This window comes from Mustelus asterias, chromosome 23, assembly GCF_964213995.1.
Source record: "Mustelus asterias chromosome 23, sMusAst1.hap1.1, whole genome shotgun sequence".
Classification (NCBI taxonomy): domain Eukaryota; kingdom Metazoa; phylum Chordata; class Chondrichthyes; order Carcharhiniformes; family Triakidae; genus Mustelus; species Mustelus asterias.
The window spans coordinates 22,758,284-22,776,554 of NC_135823.1; the positions used below are offsets into that span (position 1 = coordinate 22,758,284).

Below are 18,271 nucleotides of genomic sequence, written 5' to 3' on the forward strand. Positions count from 1 at the left end.
TCAGCTAAAAGGAAATCTCAAACTGGAGCATTCAGGAGTTCAGGCTCCAAGTGCAAATGTGCAACTGTTACATTTAATAGAAGCAAGCCATTTAGCCTCTCAACACGGTTCATGACTAATATAATTGAATGATAGAAATGCAGCAACAACTTTATGTAAGTAAATACTTCAAATCGTGAAGTCTAGAACATCTGAAGGACATTCTTAATCCCAACTCTTGGAGTTTGGCAGCAAGGGGGAAGAGAGAAAATGGCGTTTGAGTTTGTCAAATCTGGGAAGGTGAAGGTAAAGACATCTAAGACAACAGAAAGTAGGCCTATGTCTGCAATCCCAATGCAGCTTTGTAAGATCTCAGTACAGACAAGACGCCAGCTTATTTAAATAGTTTGTTTTTAATTAAAACTTGAATAGTAAGATGTTAAATCAGTTCTTAAAGCACAAAAACAGTTCAAGCTGATTCAAAACAAAGTTCCAACTGATTTAAAACTAAACCAATTCAATCAGAGAATATATCCTAAAAGTCTGTTAGGTTCCTGAAATAGCAAATCAGCGTTCATGGATACAATTTTCTCTTCTCCAAGCAGGGCATCAACTTGCAAATTGAACAAGTCAAAAACGGAACCAAATTTATAGGCTAGTCTGAATGTAGGATTACATAGTATATAGGGCACACACCATGTAGATACCAGCCTGTCCATGCTGCCTCCTCCCACCTTTCCTCATCTGAACTGACCATTGTAACTCCCTATTCCTTCTTCCTTGCCCTATTGGATTTCTCAGTGACTATCTCATTACGATGGTCTCCAGTTGTGCTTTTTGCCACAAGAGGAAGCATTCTCTCCCTATCCACTCTATCACAGTCTTTTATAATCTTAAAGACCCCTCCCCCCCCCGCCCCTCCCCCCAAGAGATCCAGCCTGGCCATCTTTGTTCTTTTCCTGATAAACATGCTTACATATGGAGATCATCCGTATAAATCTTCATGCAGCCTCTCCAGTGCTCCATATCATTTTTTAAATAATATGGCAACCAGTGCATAGTATTTGAAATGTGATATAAACAAGGTTTGATACAATTTCAGCATAACTTTCCTATGTCTTAATGTTACCCTCTGGAAATAAAGCCTGATGCTTGGTTTGCTTTTTCCAATGGGCTTGCTAACCTGTGCTGGATTGCTGCATTTGTACTCAGCAGTCACTTTTCTTCTACCTCACTTAGACCCACACTTTCCAAGTATCAAGTGACCTCCCTATTCTTCTTACAAAAATGTACTACCTCACATTTATACACTAGAACTTCCTGTTCCAATTATTTATCCAGTCCTCCTCAGCACACCCCAGCCCCACAATTTGCTGTCATCTGCCAACTGTGTTTCTAATTCTCAAATGCAAAACATAAGAGCAGCAATAGTCCGAGCACTGAACCTTATGGAACACCACTTCCTACTGAGAGTGAATCTATTTTGTACTTCTAGTAAATTAGCACCGGCGGACAAGGGGAAGCGACCTTTGGCTGACTGGAGATTGTAACATTTCAGGTACAAATGTACCAAGGATTGATGCATGTGATCTTATCTCAAGGCAAGGGCAGAACCCTGTTGGGTGATAAATAGTTAACACCAATTAGTTCAAGCAGCAGCCTGTAGGGAACACACAAAGAAGTAAGTGCCATGCATTTGAAGTGCCTCCGTTTGCTCGGAGATAACAGGAGCCCATGGTGAGCAGCAGTTGCTCAGATGAGTCTGAAGCTGGAAGAGGCGACGCAAGGTTGCTAGCTTCATGCCACTGGGGAGATTGTAGCTAAAAGAAGCCCGGGGAAATTATCAGCCCAGTGAAGCTGAAGTAAACAGCAGCCATTGGCTCTGTGATGCTGGCAGTTGGGGCAAAGGAAGTCCCGTGAGCAGTAGGGATTATGTTCAGGGTATCTAGAGAGCTGGAATCATGCCGATAACTAGACACTGAGGTTCAGACTTACAAATCCAGTGCGACATTGTCTCAGTGGAGACAGAGCAAGTGGGAAGCAAACAATCATTGTAGCAGTCTGAGTTGGAGCAGCTTTTCAGGGAAATCAGAGGTTAGATCTTCATAGGAGGACCTGAAATCCCGGAGGAGGAAGACAGACAGAATTCTTGTGACTCATTGACGTCTGGGTGGGTTTGCTGAAAAACTACTAAGATTTCAAATTACATCCATTTTATCAGTAAAATGGTTACTGGTCCCTAATCGGATCATAACCGATTTTGGGAGTGTCATCTGGAACCATGACAAAATTTGAGTGTCTGATCTGGGATCGTAATGCTACTCTCTTGCCTCTCTGATTGATTACCCTTGACTCCCACTCTACTTCCTGTCTTGAAGTATTTAGTAACCCATTCTGCCACCTGTCTCCTGACTCCACTTTTCTACCTCATACACTAATCAACTAAGGGGCACCTTATCGAAGGTCTTTGGAAAATCTGGATAAATTCCATCTATTGCATCATCAGTCAACATTCAAAAAAATTGGTCAAATATTGAAATTCATGCTGACTTTTCATCATTACATTCTGCTTTTCTATGTTTATTTAATCTATCCTTTAGTAGGATTTAATTATCCCCCCCCCCCACGTGAAAACGACTGGTCTATAATTCCCTGGAAATGTTCCTGCCCCTCTTCTTACGTTGGTGTCTCAGTGAGGGAGTGCTGCTCGGGCTGCAGTGGAGAGTGACAGTTGGTGTCTCAGTGAGGGAATGCTGCTCGGGCTGCAGTGGAGAGTGACAGTTGGTGTCTCACTGTGGGAGTGCTGCTCGGGCTGCAGTGGAGAGTGACAGTTGGTGTCTCAGTGAGGGAGTGCTGCTCGGGCTGCAGTAGAGTGTGACAGTTGGTGTCTCAGTGAGGGAGTGTTGCTCGGGCTGCAGTGGAGAGTGACAGTTGGTGTCTCAGTGTGGGAGTGCTGCTCGGGCTGCAGTAGAGTGTGACAGTTGGTGTCTCAGTGAGGGAGTGTTGCTCGGGCTGCAGTGGAGAGTGACAGTTGGTGTCTCAGTGAGGGAGTGCTGCTCGGGCTGCAGTAGAGTGTGACAGTTGGTGTCTCAGTGAGGGAGTGTTGCTCGGGCTGCAGTAGAGTGTGACAGTTGGTGTCTCAGTGAGGGAGTGCTGCTCGGGCTGCAGTAGAGTGTGACAGTTGGTGTCTCAGTGAGGGAGTGTTGCTCGGGCTGCAGTGGAGAGTGACAGTTGGTGTCTCACTGAGGGAGTGTTGCTCGGGCTGCAGTGGAGAGTGACAGTTGGGGAAGTGTGGGGAAGTTTTTTGTTTTCTTTTTTTCTTGCTGGTAATGGCTTCAGGGATGGCAGTTCAGGCAGTATGCTGCATCTCCTGTGGGATGTATGTGGTGAGGAAATCCAGTAGTGTTTCAGGAGATTTTAGTTGTAAGAAGTGCATTAGATTGCAGCTTCTGGAGGAGCGTGTAAAGGAGCTGGAGGGGGAGGTAGAGGAACTCCGCATAATTCGGGAGGCGGAGGTGGAAGTTGATAGGAGTTATAGAGAAATAGTAACTCCTAGAAATGAGGCTTGGGTCAATGCCAGGAGGAGGGGTAAGAAGCAATCGGGAAGACAATCCCCTGGGGCGGTTCCCCTCCATAATAGGTTTTCGGTGCTGGAGGCTACAGTTGAGGAGGAATCAACTGAGCATAGAGAGCAGATCTCTGGGGGTGAGCCGAGTGAGAAAGCTCAGGTGGTTAGGGGCTGTAAAAGACTGGGCCTTGTGATTGGGGACTCCACAATTAAGGAGACAGATAGGAGGGTCGGAACTAAAGGTAGGGACTCAGGGTTGGTGTGTTGCCTACCAGGGGCTGGGGTCCGGGATGTGTCTGACAGGGTATTCAGGACTCTTAGGGGGGAGGGAGATAAACCACAAGTTATTGTACATGTGGGGACACACGACATAGGGAGGATAGGGGAAGGGGATATTAGGCAGGGATTTATGGAGTTGGGGTGGAAACTAAAGGCCAAGACTGACAGAGTGGTTATCTCTGGACTCTTGCCTGTACCACGGGATAGTTTAGAGAGGAATAGGGAGAGGGAAGGTTTGAATTCATGGCTGAGGGGATGGTGCAGGAGGGAGGGGTTCAGGTACTTAAGCAATTGGGGCTCGTACTGGGGAAGGTGTGACCTCTATGAGAAGGATGGTCTACACCTTAATCAGAAGGGGACCAATATCCTGGGGGGTAAATTTGCTAAGGCCATGCAGGGAGGTTTAAACTGATTCGGGGGGGGGGGAGGGATCCTGAGTAGTGGGGCTGAAAGTGAGGGATGCATGGATGGGGACTGCAATGCACGGCATTGCAGAGGTGGGGTGGAGCAGGGTTTGAAATGTGTATACTTCAATGCCAGGAGTATTCGCAATAAAGTGGGTGAACTTGCAGCGTGGATCAGTACCTGGGACTTCGATGTTGTGGCTATTTCAGAGACATGGATAGAGCAGGGGCAGGAATGGATGCTGCAGGTCCCGGGGTTCAAATGTTTTAGTCGAAGTAGGGAAGGAGGTAGAAGAGGGGGAGGGGTAGCATTATTGGTCAGAGATTGTATCACAGTGTCAGAGAGGAGGTTTGATGAGGACTTATCTGTTGAGGTAGTATGGGCGGAGATTAGAAATAGGAGAGGAGAGGTCACCCTGTTGGGAGTCTTTTATAGACCTCCTAAAAGTTCTAGAGAGGTTGAGGAAAGGATTGCGGAGTCAATCCTGCTTAGGAGTGAAAGTAATAGGGCAATTGTTATGGGGGATTTTAACTTGACTAATATTGACTGGAATTGTTATAGCTCTAGCTCGTTAGAGGGGTCAGTTTTTGTTCAAAGCGTGCAGGAAGGTTTTTTGACTCAGTATGTAGACAGGCCAACTAGAGGTGAGGCTATATTGGATCTGGTGCTGGGAAATGAGCCAGACCAGGTGCTAGACTTGGAAGTTGGTGTGCATTTTGGTGATAGTGACCACAATTCGGTTACGTTCACCTTAGTGATGGAAAGGGATAGGCATGAACCTCGGGCCAATGGTTTTAGCTGGGGGAAGGGTAATTATGAGGCTATTAGGAGAGAATTAGGAAACATAGGTTGGACTAGGAGATTACAGGGACTGGGAACGTCCGACATGTGGAGTTTTTTCAAGGAGCAGCTACTGCGAGTCTGTGATAGGTATGTCCCTGTCAGGCAAGGAGGAATTGGTAGGGCTAGGGAACCGTGGTGCACCAAAAAAGTTTCTTTGTTGGTTAAAAAGAAAAAGGAGGCTTATGTTCGGATGAGACGTGAGCACTCGGGTAGTGCACTAGAAAGCTTTAGATTGGCTAAGAGGGAGTTGAAGAGCGAGCTTAGAAGGGCTAAAAGGGGACATGAGAAGACTTTGGCGGATAGGGTTAAAGAGAATCCTAAGGCGTTCTATAGGTATGTCAAGAACAGAAGGTTGGTTAGGGCAAGTTTAGGGCCAGTTATAGATGGCAGAGGGAAGTTATGTGTGGAACCGGAGGAGATTGGTGAAGCATTGAACCAATATTTCTCTTCGGTGTTCACGCAAGGGGACATGAATATAGCTGAGGAGGACACTGGGTTGCAAGGGAGTAGAATAGACAGTATTACAGTTGATAAGGAGGATGTGCAGGATATTCTGGAGGGTCTGAAAATAGATAAATCCCCTGGTCCGGATGGGATTTATCCAAGGATTCTCTGGGAGGCAAGAGAAGTGATTGCAGAGCCTCTGGCTCTGATCTTCAGGTCGTCGTTGGCCTCTGGTATAGTACCAGAAGATTGGAGGTTAGCGAATGTTGTCCCATTGTTTAAGAAGGGGAACAGAGACTTCCCCGGGAATTATAGACCGGTGAGTCTCACTTCTGTTGTCGGCAAGATGTTGGAAAAAATTATAAGGGATAGGATTTATAGTTATTTGGAGAGTAATGAATTGATAGGTGATAGTCAGCATGGTTTTGTGGCAGGTAGGTCGTGCCTTACTAACCTTATTGAGTTTTTTGAGAAAGTGACCAAGGAGGTGGATGGGGGCAAGGCAGTGGACGTGGTATATATGGATTTTAGTAAGGCGTTTGATAAGGTTCACCATGGTAGGCTTCTGCAGAAAATGCAGATGTATGGGATTGGGGGTGATCTAGGAAATTGGATCAGGAATTGGCTAGCGGATAGGAAACAGAGGGTGGTGGTTGATAGTAAATATTCATCATGGAGTGCGGTTACAAGTGGTGTACCTCAGGGATCTGTTTTGGGGCCACTGCTGTTTGTAATATTTATTAATGATCTGGATGAGGGTATAGTTGGGTGGATTAGCAAATTTGCTGATGACACCAAAGTCGGTGGTGTGGTAGACAGTGAGGAAGGGTGTCGTAGTTTGCAGGAAGACTTAGACAGGTTGCAAAGTTGGGCCGAGAGGTGGCGGATGGAGTTTAATGCGGAGAAGTGTGAGGTAATTCACTTTGGTAGGAATAACAGATGTGTTGAGTATAGGGCTAACGGGAGGACTTTGAATAGTGTGGAGGAGCAGAGGGATCTAGGTGTATGTGTGCATAGATCCCTGAAAGTTGGGAATCAAGTAGATAAGGTTGTTAAGAAGGCATATGGTGTCTTGGCGTTTATTGGTAGGGGGATTGAATTTAGGAGTCGTAGCGTTATGTTGCAACTGTACACAACTCTGGTGCGGCCGCACTTGGAGTACTGTGTGCAGTTCTGGTCCCCACATTACAGGAAGGATGTGGAGGCTTTGGAGAGGGTGCAGAGGAGGTTTACCAGGATGTTGCCTGGTATGGAGGGGAGATCCTATGAGGAGAGGCTGAGGGATTTGGGATTGTTTTCGCTGGAAAGGCGGCGGCTAAGAGGGGATCTTATTGAAACATATAAGATGATTAGAGGTTTAGATAGGGTGGATAGTGATAGCCTTTTTCCTCTGATGGAGAAATCCAGCACGAGGGGGCATGGCTTTAAATTGAGGGGGGGTAGTTATAGAACCGATGTCAGGGGTAGGTTCTTTACCCAGAGGGTGGTGAGGGATTGGAATGCCCTGCCAGCATCAGTAGTAAATGCGCCTAGTTTGGGGGCGTTTAAGAGATCCGTAGATAGGTTCATGGACGAAAAGAAATTGGTTTAGGTTGGAGGGTCCCAGTTTTTTTTTTTTTTTTTTTAACTGGTCGGTGCAACATCGTGGGCCGAAGGGCCTGTTCTGCGCTGTAATGTTCTATGTTCTATGTTCTATATAGGACACTGCATTAGATGCAATTCCAATCCGTCCCTACATTTTCCATAGTGATCTTCCAGTGTTTCAGGCAAGAACAAGAACGGTCAGTAGTTGAAGAATTGTTCCATATTTATTTTTAAAATTACAAATGCAAAAACATTCTCCGATCGATAACCATTCAGACACCTGGATGCTTTTCGAACCATGGACAAAAGCAGTCAGTCTGCATACCATAAAGTTCCAGATCTACAGGTTCCTCTCTTGCTCCAAGAAGTCAACATTACCCAGATTATAACATGAATTCCCTCTAGGTGCAGAAAACAGATGGCCACAACTTAAGTGCGAGAACTAAGGCTAACAATAAAGAATTTTTAACGATCTTAAAGGTCAAAAATGTACATTTATCTGTGTCTTGTACTTCTATATATTTTTTAAACTTCAGGCAAGAGAGAAAGGAAGGCAACATCTTCAGATGAGCCACTGTGTTGGCAGCAGCCATCAGTAACAGACAATTCTCATACTGACATTGATACACAATTACTGCTCTCACATTGAAGTACAACAGCTAATGATGGAATCACTAAAAGCTTGAGAAATAATTGGCAGTTCACAACTGTAAAATGCATTTCAGTAAATCGCACATCAGTAAAGATCACAAATTAAAATGCCTCAGAGTACTTACAGCTCTGTCGAGTACTTCATTCACAAATAGAATCCGGAGAGCACATTTTAGAAGTAAACAATCCTTTAACAAAGTAGCACCTTCAAAGCAGAATAATGTAAATTAGATCTCCCGTAATGTAGACAAAAACCATCAGAAGCAAACACAAAACAATGCATCACAATGTAAATTCAATCATGGTTCTTTGCAAATTACAACAGTTTTCCCTCTAAACCGGGCCTCCAGCATCAAAGGCACAGATTTTCATTTTGCTCATCGATAGTGACTTGCCCTTTTGAGGAGGGAGAGGGAGATATAAAAAAAAACAATATTTTGAGGGTGGGAGGAAACTGGAGGAATGATAATGGAAAGATCGGAAGATTCGGTGGAATAAAATAAATGAAACCAATTCAGAGCACTGAGTCAGTTCAAACGCAAATAAAGTTGGTTCACTGGATTAGAATCTAGAGGCTGACCTTTAACAAATGTCCATCTTCCTTCCTCTGAAACTTCACAGCCAGCGGGTACAGTTCCAGTCTTGAGGATTTTTAAGTACACAATGTATTGGTAAGGTGTTAAACGGCAGGCTGCGCAGCAAGAAAGGTTGGAGTTTAAATGAAACGATTGTGCGGCAGCATGAAAATCTCCACACTTGCAAAAGTAGAATGGAATTTTATCGTGTAGGGCTCTTAACCTGATCAAAAGAAAAACAAACATGCACAGTTCTAAGATTTATGCAATACACTAAAGTCAACAGTAGGGTACATTGTATACAAAGTCCTGTTTTAAAAAAAACACCAATTTGAAAAACATGCATACTAACTTCAGTGTGTCACTGCATTTTACCACGCGTAGGTATCGGATCAACTCTCTGTACCTGAAAGAAAATTTAAACCGGTCAACAGATTTTAAATATCAAATTTCAGCACTCATGTAGCCACAGGCGACCTTGTACCACTGGTGTATAAAACTCATGATGTGGAGATGCCGGCGTTGGACTGGGGTAAACACAGTAAGAAGTTTAACAACACCAGGTTAAAGTCCAACAGGTTTATTTGGTAGCAAAAGCCACACAAGCTTTCGAGGCTCTAAGCCCCTTCTTCAGGTGAGTGGGAATTCTGTTCACAAACAGAATTTATAAAGACACAGACTCAATTTACATGAATAATGGTTGGAATGCGAATACTTACAACTAATCCAGTCTTTAAGAAACAAAACAATGGGAGTGGAGAGAGCATCAAGACAGGCTAAAAAGATGTGTATTGTATTTATTGTAGACAATACACATCTTTTTAGCCTGTCTTGATGCTCTCTCCACTCCCATTGTTTTGTTTCTTAAAGACTGGATTAGTTGTAAGTATTCGCATTCCAACCATTATTCATGTAAATTGAGTCTGTGTCTTTATAAATTCTGTTTGTGAACAGAATTCCCACTCACCTGAAGAAGGGGCTTAGAGCCTCGAAAGCTTGTGTGGCTTTTGCTACCAAATAAACCTGTTGGACTTTAACCTGGTGTTGTTAAACTTCTTACTGTATAAAACTCAAACAGGAGACAACATTTGCACACAGCCTTTGCACATTAGTCAAATTAAGGCATGACTCACTGGTCTGAAAGACAGCTTTCATTAACAGAAATCTGCACATTGCAAAGCTAGTCAAATTTTACTGGGGTTTGCGTGTCCTGGGCACCGAAAAAGTTGTTAGCAGCCTACCAGTGAAAAATCACCTTGTTAAAACCAAATGTAGAGTCTGCATTGAATCTCTGTACAGAGATGCATATAGTACAGGTTCAAGTGCGAATCCGATTATTTTTTGGACTGCTGAATAATTACCAAAAGTGGATCATTAATGGTACAATTATACTTAAAGTTTCCATTCAACACCACAACCTGCTTAGAACAGCAAAAGCAGGCTATGCTTCTGTTTCTGTAAGGTATTAATAACATAACTCAGATGTGCGTCAAAGTGAATAGCAGTGACAGCTCATGCTGGTTATCTTTCGGTTTCAAACTAACAAAATACCAAGACGTTAAGTTCACACTTTCAATATTAAATATTTTAAGAAATGTGTATATTTTAAAACTTTACTTTGCATCAACTAAAGTGACACAAAGCCAAACAATGTGACCCTATCTCTGGCAATTTTGCATTGTTTCCATTAAACCAAAGTCATAGTGCAGTTTGTGCATCACATTGTGGAATCTGTATTGAATTAATGCAATATATCTAGTCTATAAAACACAAGGCCCAGCGACAGGGCAGAAGCAGAATCTGCTCTGTCAAACTGGGTGCGTTTGACAATAACTGCCTTTCAAGTCCCGGCTCCTCCAGAGTTTTTTGAAACACAAAAGTTGGTGAAGCTGAAACTAAATTCCCTGATCAGTAACAATGGGGGAGGACATCTGGACAGTCTGCAGCAGGTCAAGTCACTGAAGCACTGGTATCAACATCTAGTTTAACTATTTAAGTAACTGAATACCACTGGAATGCGAGAACTAATTTCACTTCATGACAAGAGTTTTGATTTTCAGCAAAGAAACCCCGTGCGATTCGTTGATCGAGTTGCATTGAAAACAAATATTGTCCACATGCCCCAGAACAGCTCCAATCATAGCTATTTTTCTCCACCTATGTTTTTCTCCCCCTCAAGACTGACTCTTTGCAGGATACTATCTCATGGGAACCAGTAACTTGCCCAAGCTTTGCACTACAACATGCTGACAGGCTGTTTGACCCATATCTGTGTTGGTGTTTGTTCTTCACACAAACAGTTGTCCCAACTTCCTGTACTCACCATTCCCACAACTCTTAACCCCACCCCCTATTTTTTAGTCATCTATTCTTAATGTTTTGCGCTCTCCACTTCAAATGCTAATTCCGGAAGTGCATGTTTCAATCGCAGGTACAAAAGGTGTTCCAAATTCAATCTTTTGTCCAGGTCCCCTTGTTCCAGGTCACTCAATACCAGACAGTGTGTTTCTATCAGAGTCCTTTAAACTTGAGAGATGAGACAGTAGAAATGGACTGTTTCACCCCCTAATCACCCATTTTTTAAAAAAGTAACATTTTAGGATGTAACACTAGTGTGTGTCAAATTGCACTTGTAGAAAAAAGTCAGTTACAAGAAAAAAAAGTCTCACATTTTGCTGTTGGCTACTGCAGCACAGAACTAACAGTAATTAAAGGTAACATACTCTTCTCTTGACTCCATCCTTTCCACCCGTGCTTGTACAACAGTGAGATCCTCCCATAACACTTCTTTCTTGCCTTTTTTCTGTCGGTGCCCGGTTATATTTTGACCCCTTAAGATGGAAGTCAGGAAAGGGTCCTCCCACGACAGCACATTAAGACTGTGAACAAAGAGCCTTTGAACAATGATCTTTATAGATATGACTAATCAGCAACCATCTTAGATAACTTGCTTTAAAAAGGTGCAGAATCAAAACTTTAATATAGAACATATTTTGGTCAGGTATCAGACTTAATTAGGTCAGACTTAACGAATTAACGAACAGACTTTAACAGAAGCATTAATGAGAAGGTCCACCCAGGAAAGAAACACTGATTTGTTCCACTAAATGATACCAAGTTCCCATTACTCAGTCGGATCACAGACTGGACATCTCTTATAAGATATTTGCTCCATTTGTTTCTGAGTTTAATCACCTGTTCCACCTCCTAACCACTTTGAAGTTGCAAGGAAAAACATCAGTTAGTGTGGTGTTCGCAGGATTCAGGCTAGGAGGCCACAGAGATTCAACAAACTAGAGGGCTTTATTAAGATGATGTGTAAACATGCATGGTTTCCTCTGCCCAGTTACCCGTGCAAATGGTAAAGTGCCCCATTCAGCTTCAATACTGCTGGTAAGGAATCACTATAAATACACAACATTTCCTTCCCCTTTAAGTTAAAAATCCCCAATATATTAAACAAGTATAACATGAACAATCAATTAACAACAGTGAATAAGTCAGACGATTTGCAGGTTGTCAGCAAACCTCAGGCGTCTGCTTCTTAGCACTTGCTGCAACCGCTGGTATCTTTGGCTTGATGTGAACGTTGTCAGTGGTTGTCTTAACCAGAGTTGACATTATGATTTGAGGTTGGCTCAGTGCTTGATCTGCAATTGAGGTTCTGTTTTCTCCAATCAGTTCCGCTAGTGTCAGGTTCCCACGAATTTCCAGGTAATTTCTTGGCACAGTTGGATTTGGGCTTTCTGCTTCTGATGGATTGGTTTGCCCTGCTAACAGTTGATCCACATGCCTCCTCCAGATGACATTGTCTCAAAGTTTGGACAACGTAGGAGGCAGGACCGGTCTGTGCTAGAATTGTGGCAAGAACTCATTTTTCTCCTGTAGTATAGTTTCTTGCCATAACTTCTTCCCTGGTGGAAGACATGTTGTTTCGCTTTCCCAGACACAATTTGGTCCTGTTGCTTTTTCTCGACGGTTTATTTTGTCTTTGGTGGTTTTAAGTAGAAGAATGCTATATGTAATTGTCATTCAATAATCAGTGATGCCGAAGAAACTTTTGCTGTTGAGTGAGCGGCATTCTTGTACATAGCAGGAATTGACTCAAATATTTGGTCAACAAACCTGGTTCCCTTTAATGTGTGCTTCATCACTTGCACAAAATGTCCTGTTAATCCATTTGTAGTAGGATGGTATGGTGCAGGCCTAATATGTTGCATTCAGTTCTCCTTCAAGAAGCTAATTCTTGAGATATGAACTGCTCAGGGAAATTAAATCTGCTAAAAGATTTTTCCCAATCTCTCAAAGCGTCTTCTCTGAGGACATTGACTTTATAATGGCAACTTCTGGCTATACAGAATGAGCATAGACTATATGAGAAACATGCAACCTTCAAACAGTCCTACATAATCGTGTACCCATTGCCAAGCCTCTTCTGTTCCTTGCAACAATGCTAATGGTGGCAAGTTTCACACTTTTGCGCAGGATGAACATGTTCCCACCTTTTCTATTTCAGGGCCTAATCCGGGCCACCAGAAATAGCTCCTTGCTATCTCCTTCACATTCTCAATTCCACAATGGCCCTCATACAATTGTTCAATTCTCATTCCCCCCCATCTGCTTTACAGATAACTTGGAAGCTTGAATGCAAGTTGAAAACAACAGTGTTTCTTCAGGATTTTGTTATGGCCCGCTTCTGAATCGATCATTAGATTTACTTTGGCCCAATTTATTCGAATCTTTTCCAACCAAGTTCTACTCATTATTGCCACGTAATTTCATTTGGCCACGTGCAAGGACAAATCTGCCATCTGCCCATTTAATTGTAGTAATGTCAATATGGACCTTCAATGGAACCACTTTTCCAGTGCTAGTTTTAAAAGGTTTTTTGAGGGTTTCAGAGTGAAATGTCGGAGCTTTCCTTTATAAACAGTCACTGGCACTAGTGTGACTGCTGCTCCATCTCCACCTTCACCAGCTGTCCATCGAGTAGTGGAATGATCCAGTATCAATTTGTAGCACAATAGTTAGTACATTTGATGACAATGTGTCTTCGGACTGTGAATCGGGTCTCTTTTCGTGTCCTTTTTGTGCTACATGGACACATTTTTCTTGGTTCTGTTTGCCAGTTGCTTTATTCGGTTCTTGCTTTTAGCTACTTTTGCCTGAAGCTGTTTTTTCCTCCCCCACACATAGGTGTTCAATATAGCCCTTTCTGCACATGATATCTTTGCACCAATAATCTGTTGCTGTGTCCAGTCTTCACACATCTATGGCAAGTACGAGTCTAGGTTTGCATCCGAGTTTTGGCTGACATCTTGTGAATCCTTCTGTTTGAACTCAATTGCTGAGCTCCTTTGGCTGCTGGCTCCATTGATATGGCAATTCCATGGCTTTCTTTAAAGCCAGGTTACTTTCGGTTAACAACCGCTTTAGAATTGCCTCACTCCTCAAACCGCAGGCCAGTCGATCTCGGATTATTCGTTTAATACATCCCCAAAGTCAATGTTCTGCCAGCCTTTTCAGTGTAGCCACAAATTGCGCAATTGATTCCCCCTCTTTTTGATTGCGCTTATGAAATCTAAACCTTTGAGATGACTAAAGGTTTGGTGAATAGTGGCCCTGCAAAATGTCCACTATTTCTTCTATATCTTTGAGCCTGGTTTTGCCAGCTGCACCAGACTCTGGAGGAGGATGCCCCCATCACCGCCGCCGCCCCCCCCCCCCCCCCCCCAGAATGTTGGAGCTTTTATAACCTCTGCTATCTTGTTAGTTTATACAAAATAGTTAAACTGTTCCATATACGAGCTCCATCGCTTTGTATTCTCATCAAATGGTCGCACAGCACCAAAAACTCCCATCATTTTTTCTCTAATGGAAGGACCTGGGTGTGCAAGTGTGCCACAAGTTTTAGTTGTTTTTCACTCCTAAAACAAGGCACAACCCAAGCTTCAGCCTGTTTTCTTTTGTTTTAAAACACCCCAGGTCTAGATTTGCTGTTGCAGAGTAATTGCTACTCATGGCTTCCAAGTTCATTTCAGGTGGAGCATGTGGTGAGCTTCTCTTCCAAGTTATTTTCTTTGAACTTTGAAGAGTTTTTTTCCCTCAGGGTGGCTGCATGCATTGTTCAACTCCCTTGTCGCCCTGTGTGGCGTTCGCAAGATGGGGGCTAGGAGGCCACGGAAATTCAACAAACTAGACAGCTTTAGTAAGATGTGGTGTATTACAGGCTGCGATTTTTCTGTGCCCCGTTATCTCCGCAAACGGCCGATGACATCATGCATGCATTACCTTAAAGTGCCCTGTCTGCTTCAAAACTGCTGGTAAGGAATCACTAATTACACAACAAGATAGGTTTGAAACCCAATAGTTGCAGCAAAAATCCTTTTTTGTCAAGATGCAGAAAATGTCACCAGATGGAACCTGCACTGGTACTACCATAAACATTTGAGAAGGCAGAATCCCCCATTCTCTCTTCCTATTTAAAATGTCTAAACATTTTCAGACATATTCAGTATCACAGAATAGTGAGAGAAACACTCACCTATTAGTAAAAGCATAGCAGTAAGAAGGAAGTGGAAAAGTTTTATAGAAGACTTTGAGCTTGTTAAATAGGTGAGGGGGAAAATCACTCAATACAAGCATTCTCTGTAACGAATAGATGATTCTGTAAAATAAAATAACAACCGTACTGAGTAAGATGTGCTGCTATCGTGCCTTACTAGTAATAATAAACAACTACAAAAGAAAGTATTTGACCAGCCCAATTCAGATCTCTTGTTCTAAAACTTGCATTCAAGCACAGTTCCTTAGATTTTTTCCCTCTGTTAATTCGATTTCCAACTTTTGGAAAGATAATATACTTTCAGTCTTGCATCTATATTTGGTATTCTAAAGCAAGACTATTTAGTCCTCCTGCTATAAATAGTCTGCTGCATTACACCAATGTTGCTGCCAGAAAATGGGAAGAGGAGAATCTGGGATTGATTTTTTATACTGCAGGAAAAGTCGAGGGAAAATTTAAGAGGCTTTCAAAAGGATGAGGATTTCTGAAAAGAATAAATAAAGAGAAACTATTTCTGCTGACAAGTGCATCAGTAACCAAAGGAAACTGATTTAACAAAGTTAGCACCAGAAGATCTGAAGGGGAGATAGGACCTTTGTATTATGCAGTGAGTTGCTTTGATCCAGTATCCAATGCCTGAAAGAGTGGTAGAAACACATTCAATTATAATTTTCAAAAGGAATGCATACTAGAATGGGCAAAACTTGCAGGCTATGGGGAGAGTGCAGGATAGTGGAACAAAATGGATGGCTCTTTCAATGAGCCATTCTGCTGTGAAATTCTACTGGCTAGAAAATTTGAACCCACTTACAATTAATATGAAAAGCCATACAAGGTGCAAATCGGACAGCCTAGTCGTTAGGTTGTTTTTCACCCGTTGTTAACTGTGGAACTTATCCCCAAGTCAACATTAAGCACATCCCTTCAGGCAGCTGAAATCAGCAGTCAGAGAATGTCTCATGAGAACTTGGTGTTTTGATGATTTGATAGAGTGGAGCAAAAGTGACAACTTGCATTTATGTAGCACTTTTAAAACCTTCATTTATTTTCTCTTACTAGTAATTGCCAGCAAGTTTTAGTTGACATTGTAGGACATGATAGTAAAATTGGCCAAACGGAAATTACCGATCTTCTGAAGCATTCTACTGGGGGGGGGGGTTGATCAAGGAAACCAGGACCTTGAAATGCATAGAATTTACATCATGGAAATCTTCTGTGCATCAATGATATAAAATGTATTACACAAAACAGTGAAAAATTGTATGCACTGGAAATCCAAAAAAAGAAAGTGGAGTTAACAATGCGAGGTGGAAGTTTGCCAGTACTCCCAATTCTGATGGAATCCCAAAATCGCACCTTAAAAGTTCACACACTATGATCAACATTTTATCCTAGAATAAATACACATCTTACCTGCGCATAAATAGTGGAACAGCCTGTCTTGGGGTTGACGTCTGGTCATCTTTGTTGAAAACCTCCCTGTTAAAATACAAGCTAAATGAATCGGGCAAAAGATCTTCCGTTTTAAGAAATAGCAAAATACGACAGGTACTAGACTCTGCTTTGATACGAAGGTGGTGTTCAGAACCGACTATTCCACATCACCGACTGCATATGTGCTTCAAGCAGTAGAAATTTGTTTGGATATTGCCCCCACTCGTGAATTATTATTCAGCTAGGAACTTACGAAGGTAGCTTGCCACTTTAAACTTCTCTTTATATTTAAGAAGTTTTTTGGCTTTTATTACTTTGAGAAGGAATAAAAGTTCAACTGTATCCCACATGGAATGGACCTTTTATAGAAGCGAGAGTGAAGGGTGTGGGCGTGGTAGAATCTGACCCGTCTGCAGCTCCAAGGTTAGGGAAGGGTACAGTAGGGTGGAAGAGAAAGTAGAGAAAAGACAGGAGAATATATGCCAAGGGCAAGACACATTTTTCCACACTGAACGTCTAGCAGCTAGTTACTGACCAACATTGTTAAAGTGTCAGAATGAAATCAGTTTCTGAGTATCAGGAGGGAAAATGAAGTGGGGTGGCACAAAGAACCTGAGCAAACAGAACTTGAGACGTAACTAAAAGGTTTAATTGACAAGAAAATGACCGCGGGTCACTCAACAGAAGAAGCATATTACAGCTAAGCATGATCGTGCATTCAGACGACTAAACATGTACTTTCCAGTGGGAGTTACTACATGGCAAATAGTCAGAGTTGTGCTCTTTTTCTCTCAAGTCAGTGGCACTGAGTATAACTGCGGAGATATAAATACTGTATTATCGGCACAGATCAAGAATCAAAACCAAGGCCTTTTGGTCAGCAAGGCTTATTAACAAATCACCAGATGCCTTTACTAAGGGATCCCCAAAATCTAATTCTTACAAATACACAAGAAAACACACAAAAAATGAACTAACTGCGGAGGCTGTTTGTGAAGGAGAATTTCTTTTGCAACCCCGATCATCATAATGGCAGCGGCTTTTGACTTTTCTTTCTCAGCCTGACGCAGAAAGTTGTTCACTATATTAAACACAGGTGTGTAACTGCAGGAAGAAAGGAGTAACATTAGTAAAATAGTCAAGCTACCCACACGCCAACTCCCTACATAAAAGGCCAGGGCTGTTAATAGAATGTGTTACAAATTTTACTCGCAAACATGGGAAAACAGGTTTATGAAGAGCTAGATTCAGTACTTGCATCAGTCGGCTGCTTGACAGAACCACAGCACAGTCATAAAGGAAACAAAATACTTTTAAAAAATTCTTTCTTGGGATATGGACACATTGCTGGCAAGGCCAGAATCAAAGGGGCATAGCCTCAAAATAAGGGGGAGCAGATTTAGGACTGAGTTGAAGAACTTCTTCACCCAAAGGGTTAAGAATCTGTGGAATTCCCTGCCCAGTGAAGTAGTTGAGGCTACCTCGTTGAATGTTTTTAAGGCAAAGATGGATAGATTTTGGGTTACGGTGAGCGGGCTGACAAGTGGAGCTGGGTCCACAAAAAGATCAGCCATGATCTTATTGAATGGTGGAGCAGGCTCCAGGGGCCTGATGGCCTACTCCTGCTTCTAGTTCTTATATTCTAGTTGCCCATCCCTAATTGCCCTCGAGATTATGATGATGAGCATCCTCCTTGAATCACTGCAGTCCAACTGCATCCACAGTGTTGGCTGGAAGGGAATTCCAAGATTTTGACCCAGTAACAGTGAAGGGACATCAATATAGTTCCAAGCCAGGATTGGTATTTGCAAGTGGTGCTGTTCCCATGCATCTATTGCCTTTGTCGTTCTAGGTGATAGAGCTTGTGGGTTTGGAAAGTGCTGTCGTAGGAGCCTTGGTGAGTTGCTGCAGTGCATCCTGTATATAGTATACACTGCTGCCAAT

At 42.6% G+C, this 18,271-nt stretch overlaps 1 protein-coding gene across 2 annotated transcripts in view; it reads right to left on the reverse strand.

The window, feature by feature from the left end:
- Positions 1 to 18,271, reverse strand: part of LOC144510568 (uncharacterized) — a 63,726-nt gene that overhangs the window by 17,260 nt on the left and 28,195 nt on the right. For both annotated transcript variants that reach the window (XM_078240102.1, XM_078240104.1), the window contains exons 7-13: positions 17,306 to 17,431; positions 16,307 to 16,372; positions 14,873 to 14,995; positions 11,052 to 11,207; positions 8,681 to 8,734; positions 8,334 to 8,551; positions 7,879 to 7,958 (exon numbers count right to left, since the gene is read on the reverse strand). In XM_078240102.1, the coding sequence (XP_078096228.1) occupies positions 7,879 to 7,958; positions 8,334 to 8,551; positions 8,681 to 8,734; positions 11,052 to 11,207; positions 14,873 to 14,995; positions 16,307 to 16,372; positions 17,306 to 17,431 (823 nt within the window). The remainder of the gene's footprint in view (positions 1 to 7,878; positions 7,959 to 8,333; positions 8,552 to 8,680; positions 8,735 to 11,051; positions 11,208 to 14,872; positions 14,996 to 16,306; positions 16,373 to 17,305; positions 17,432 to 18,271) is intronic.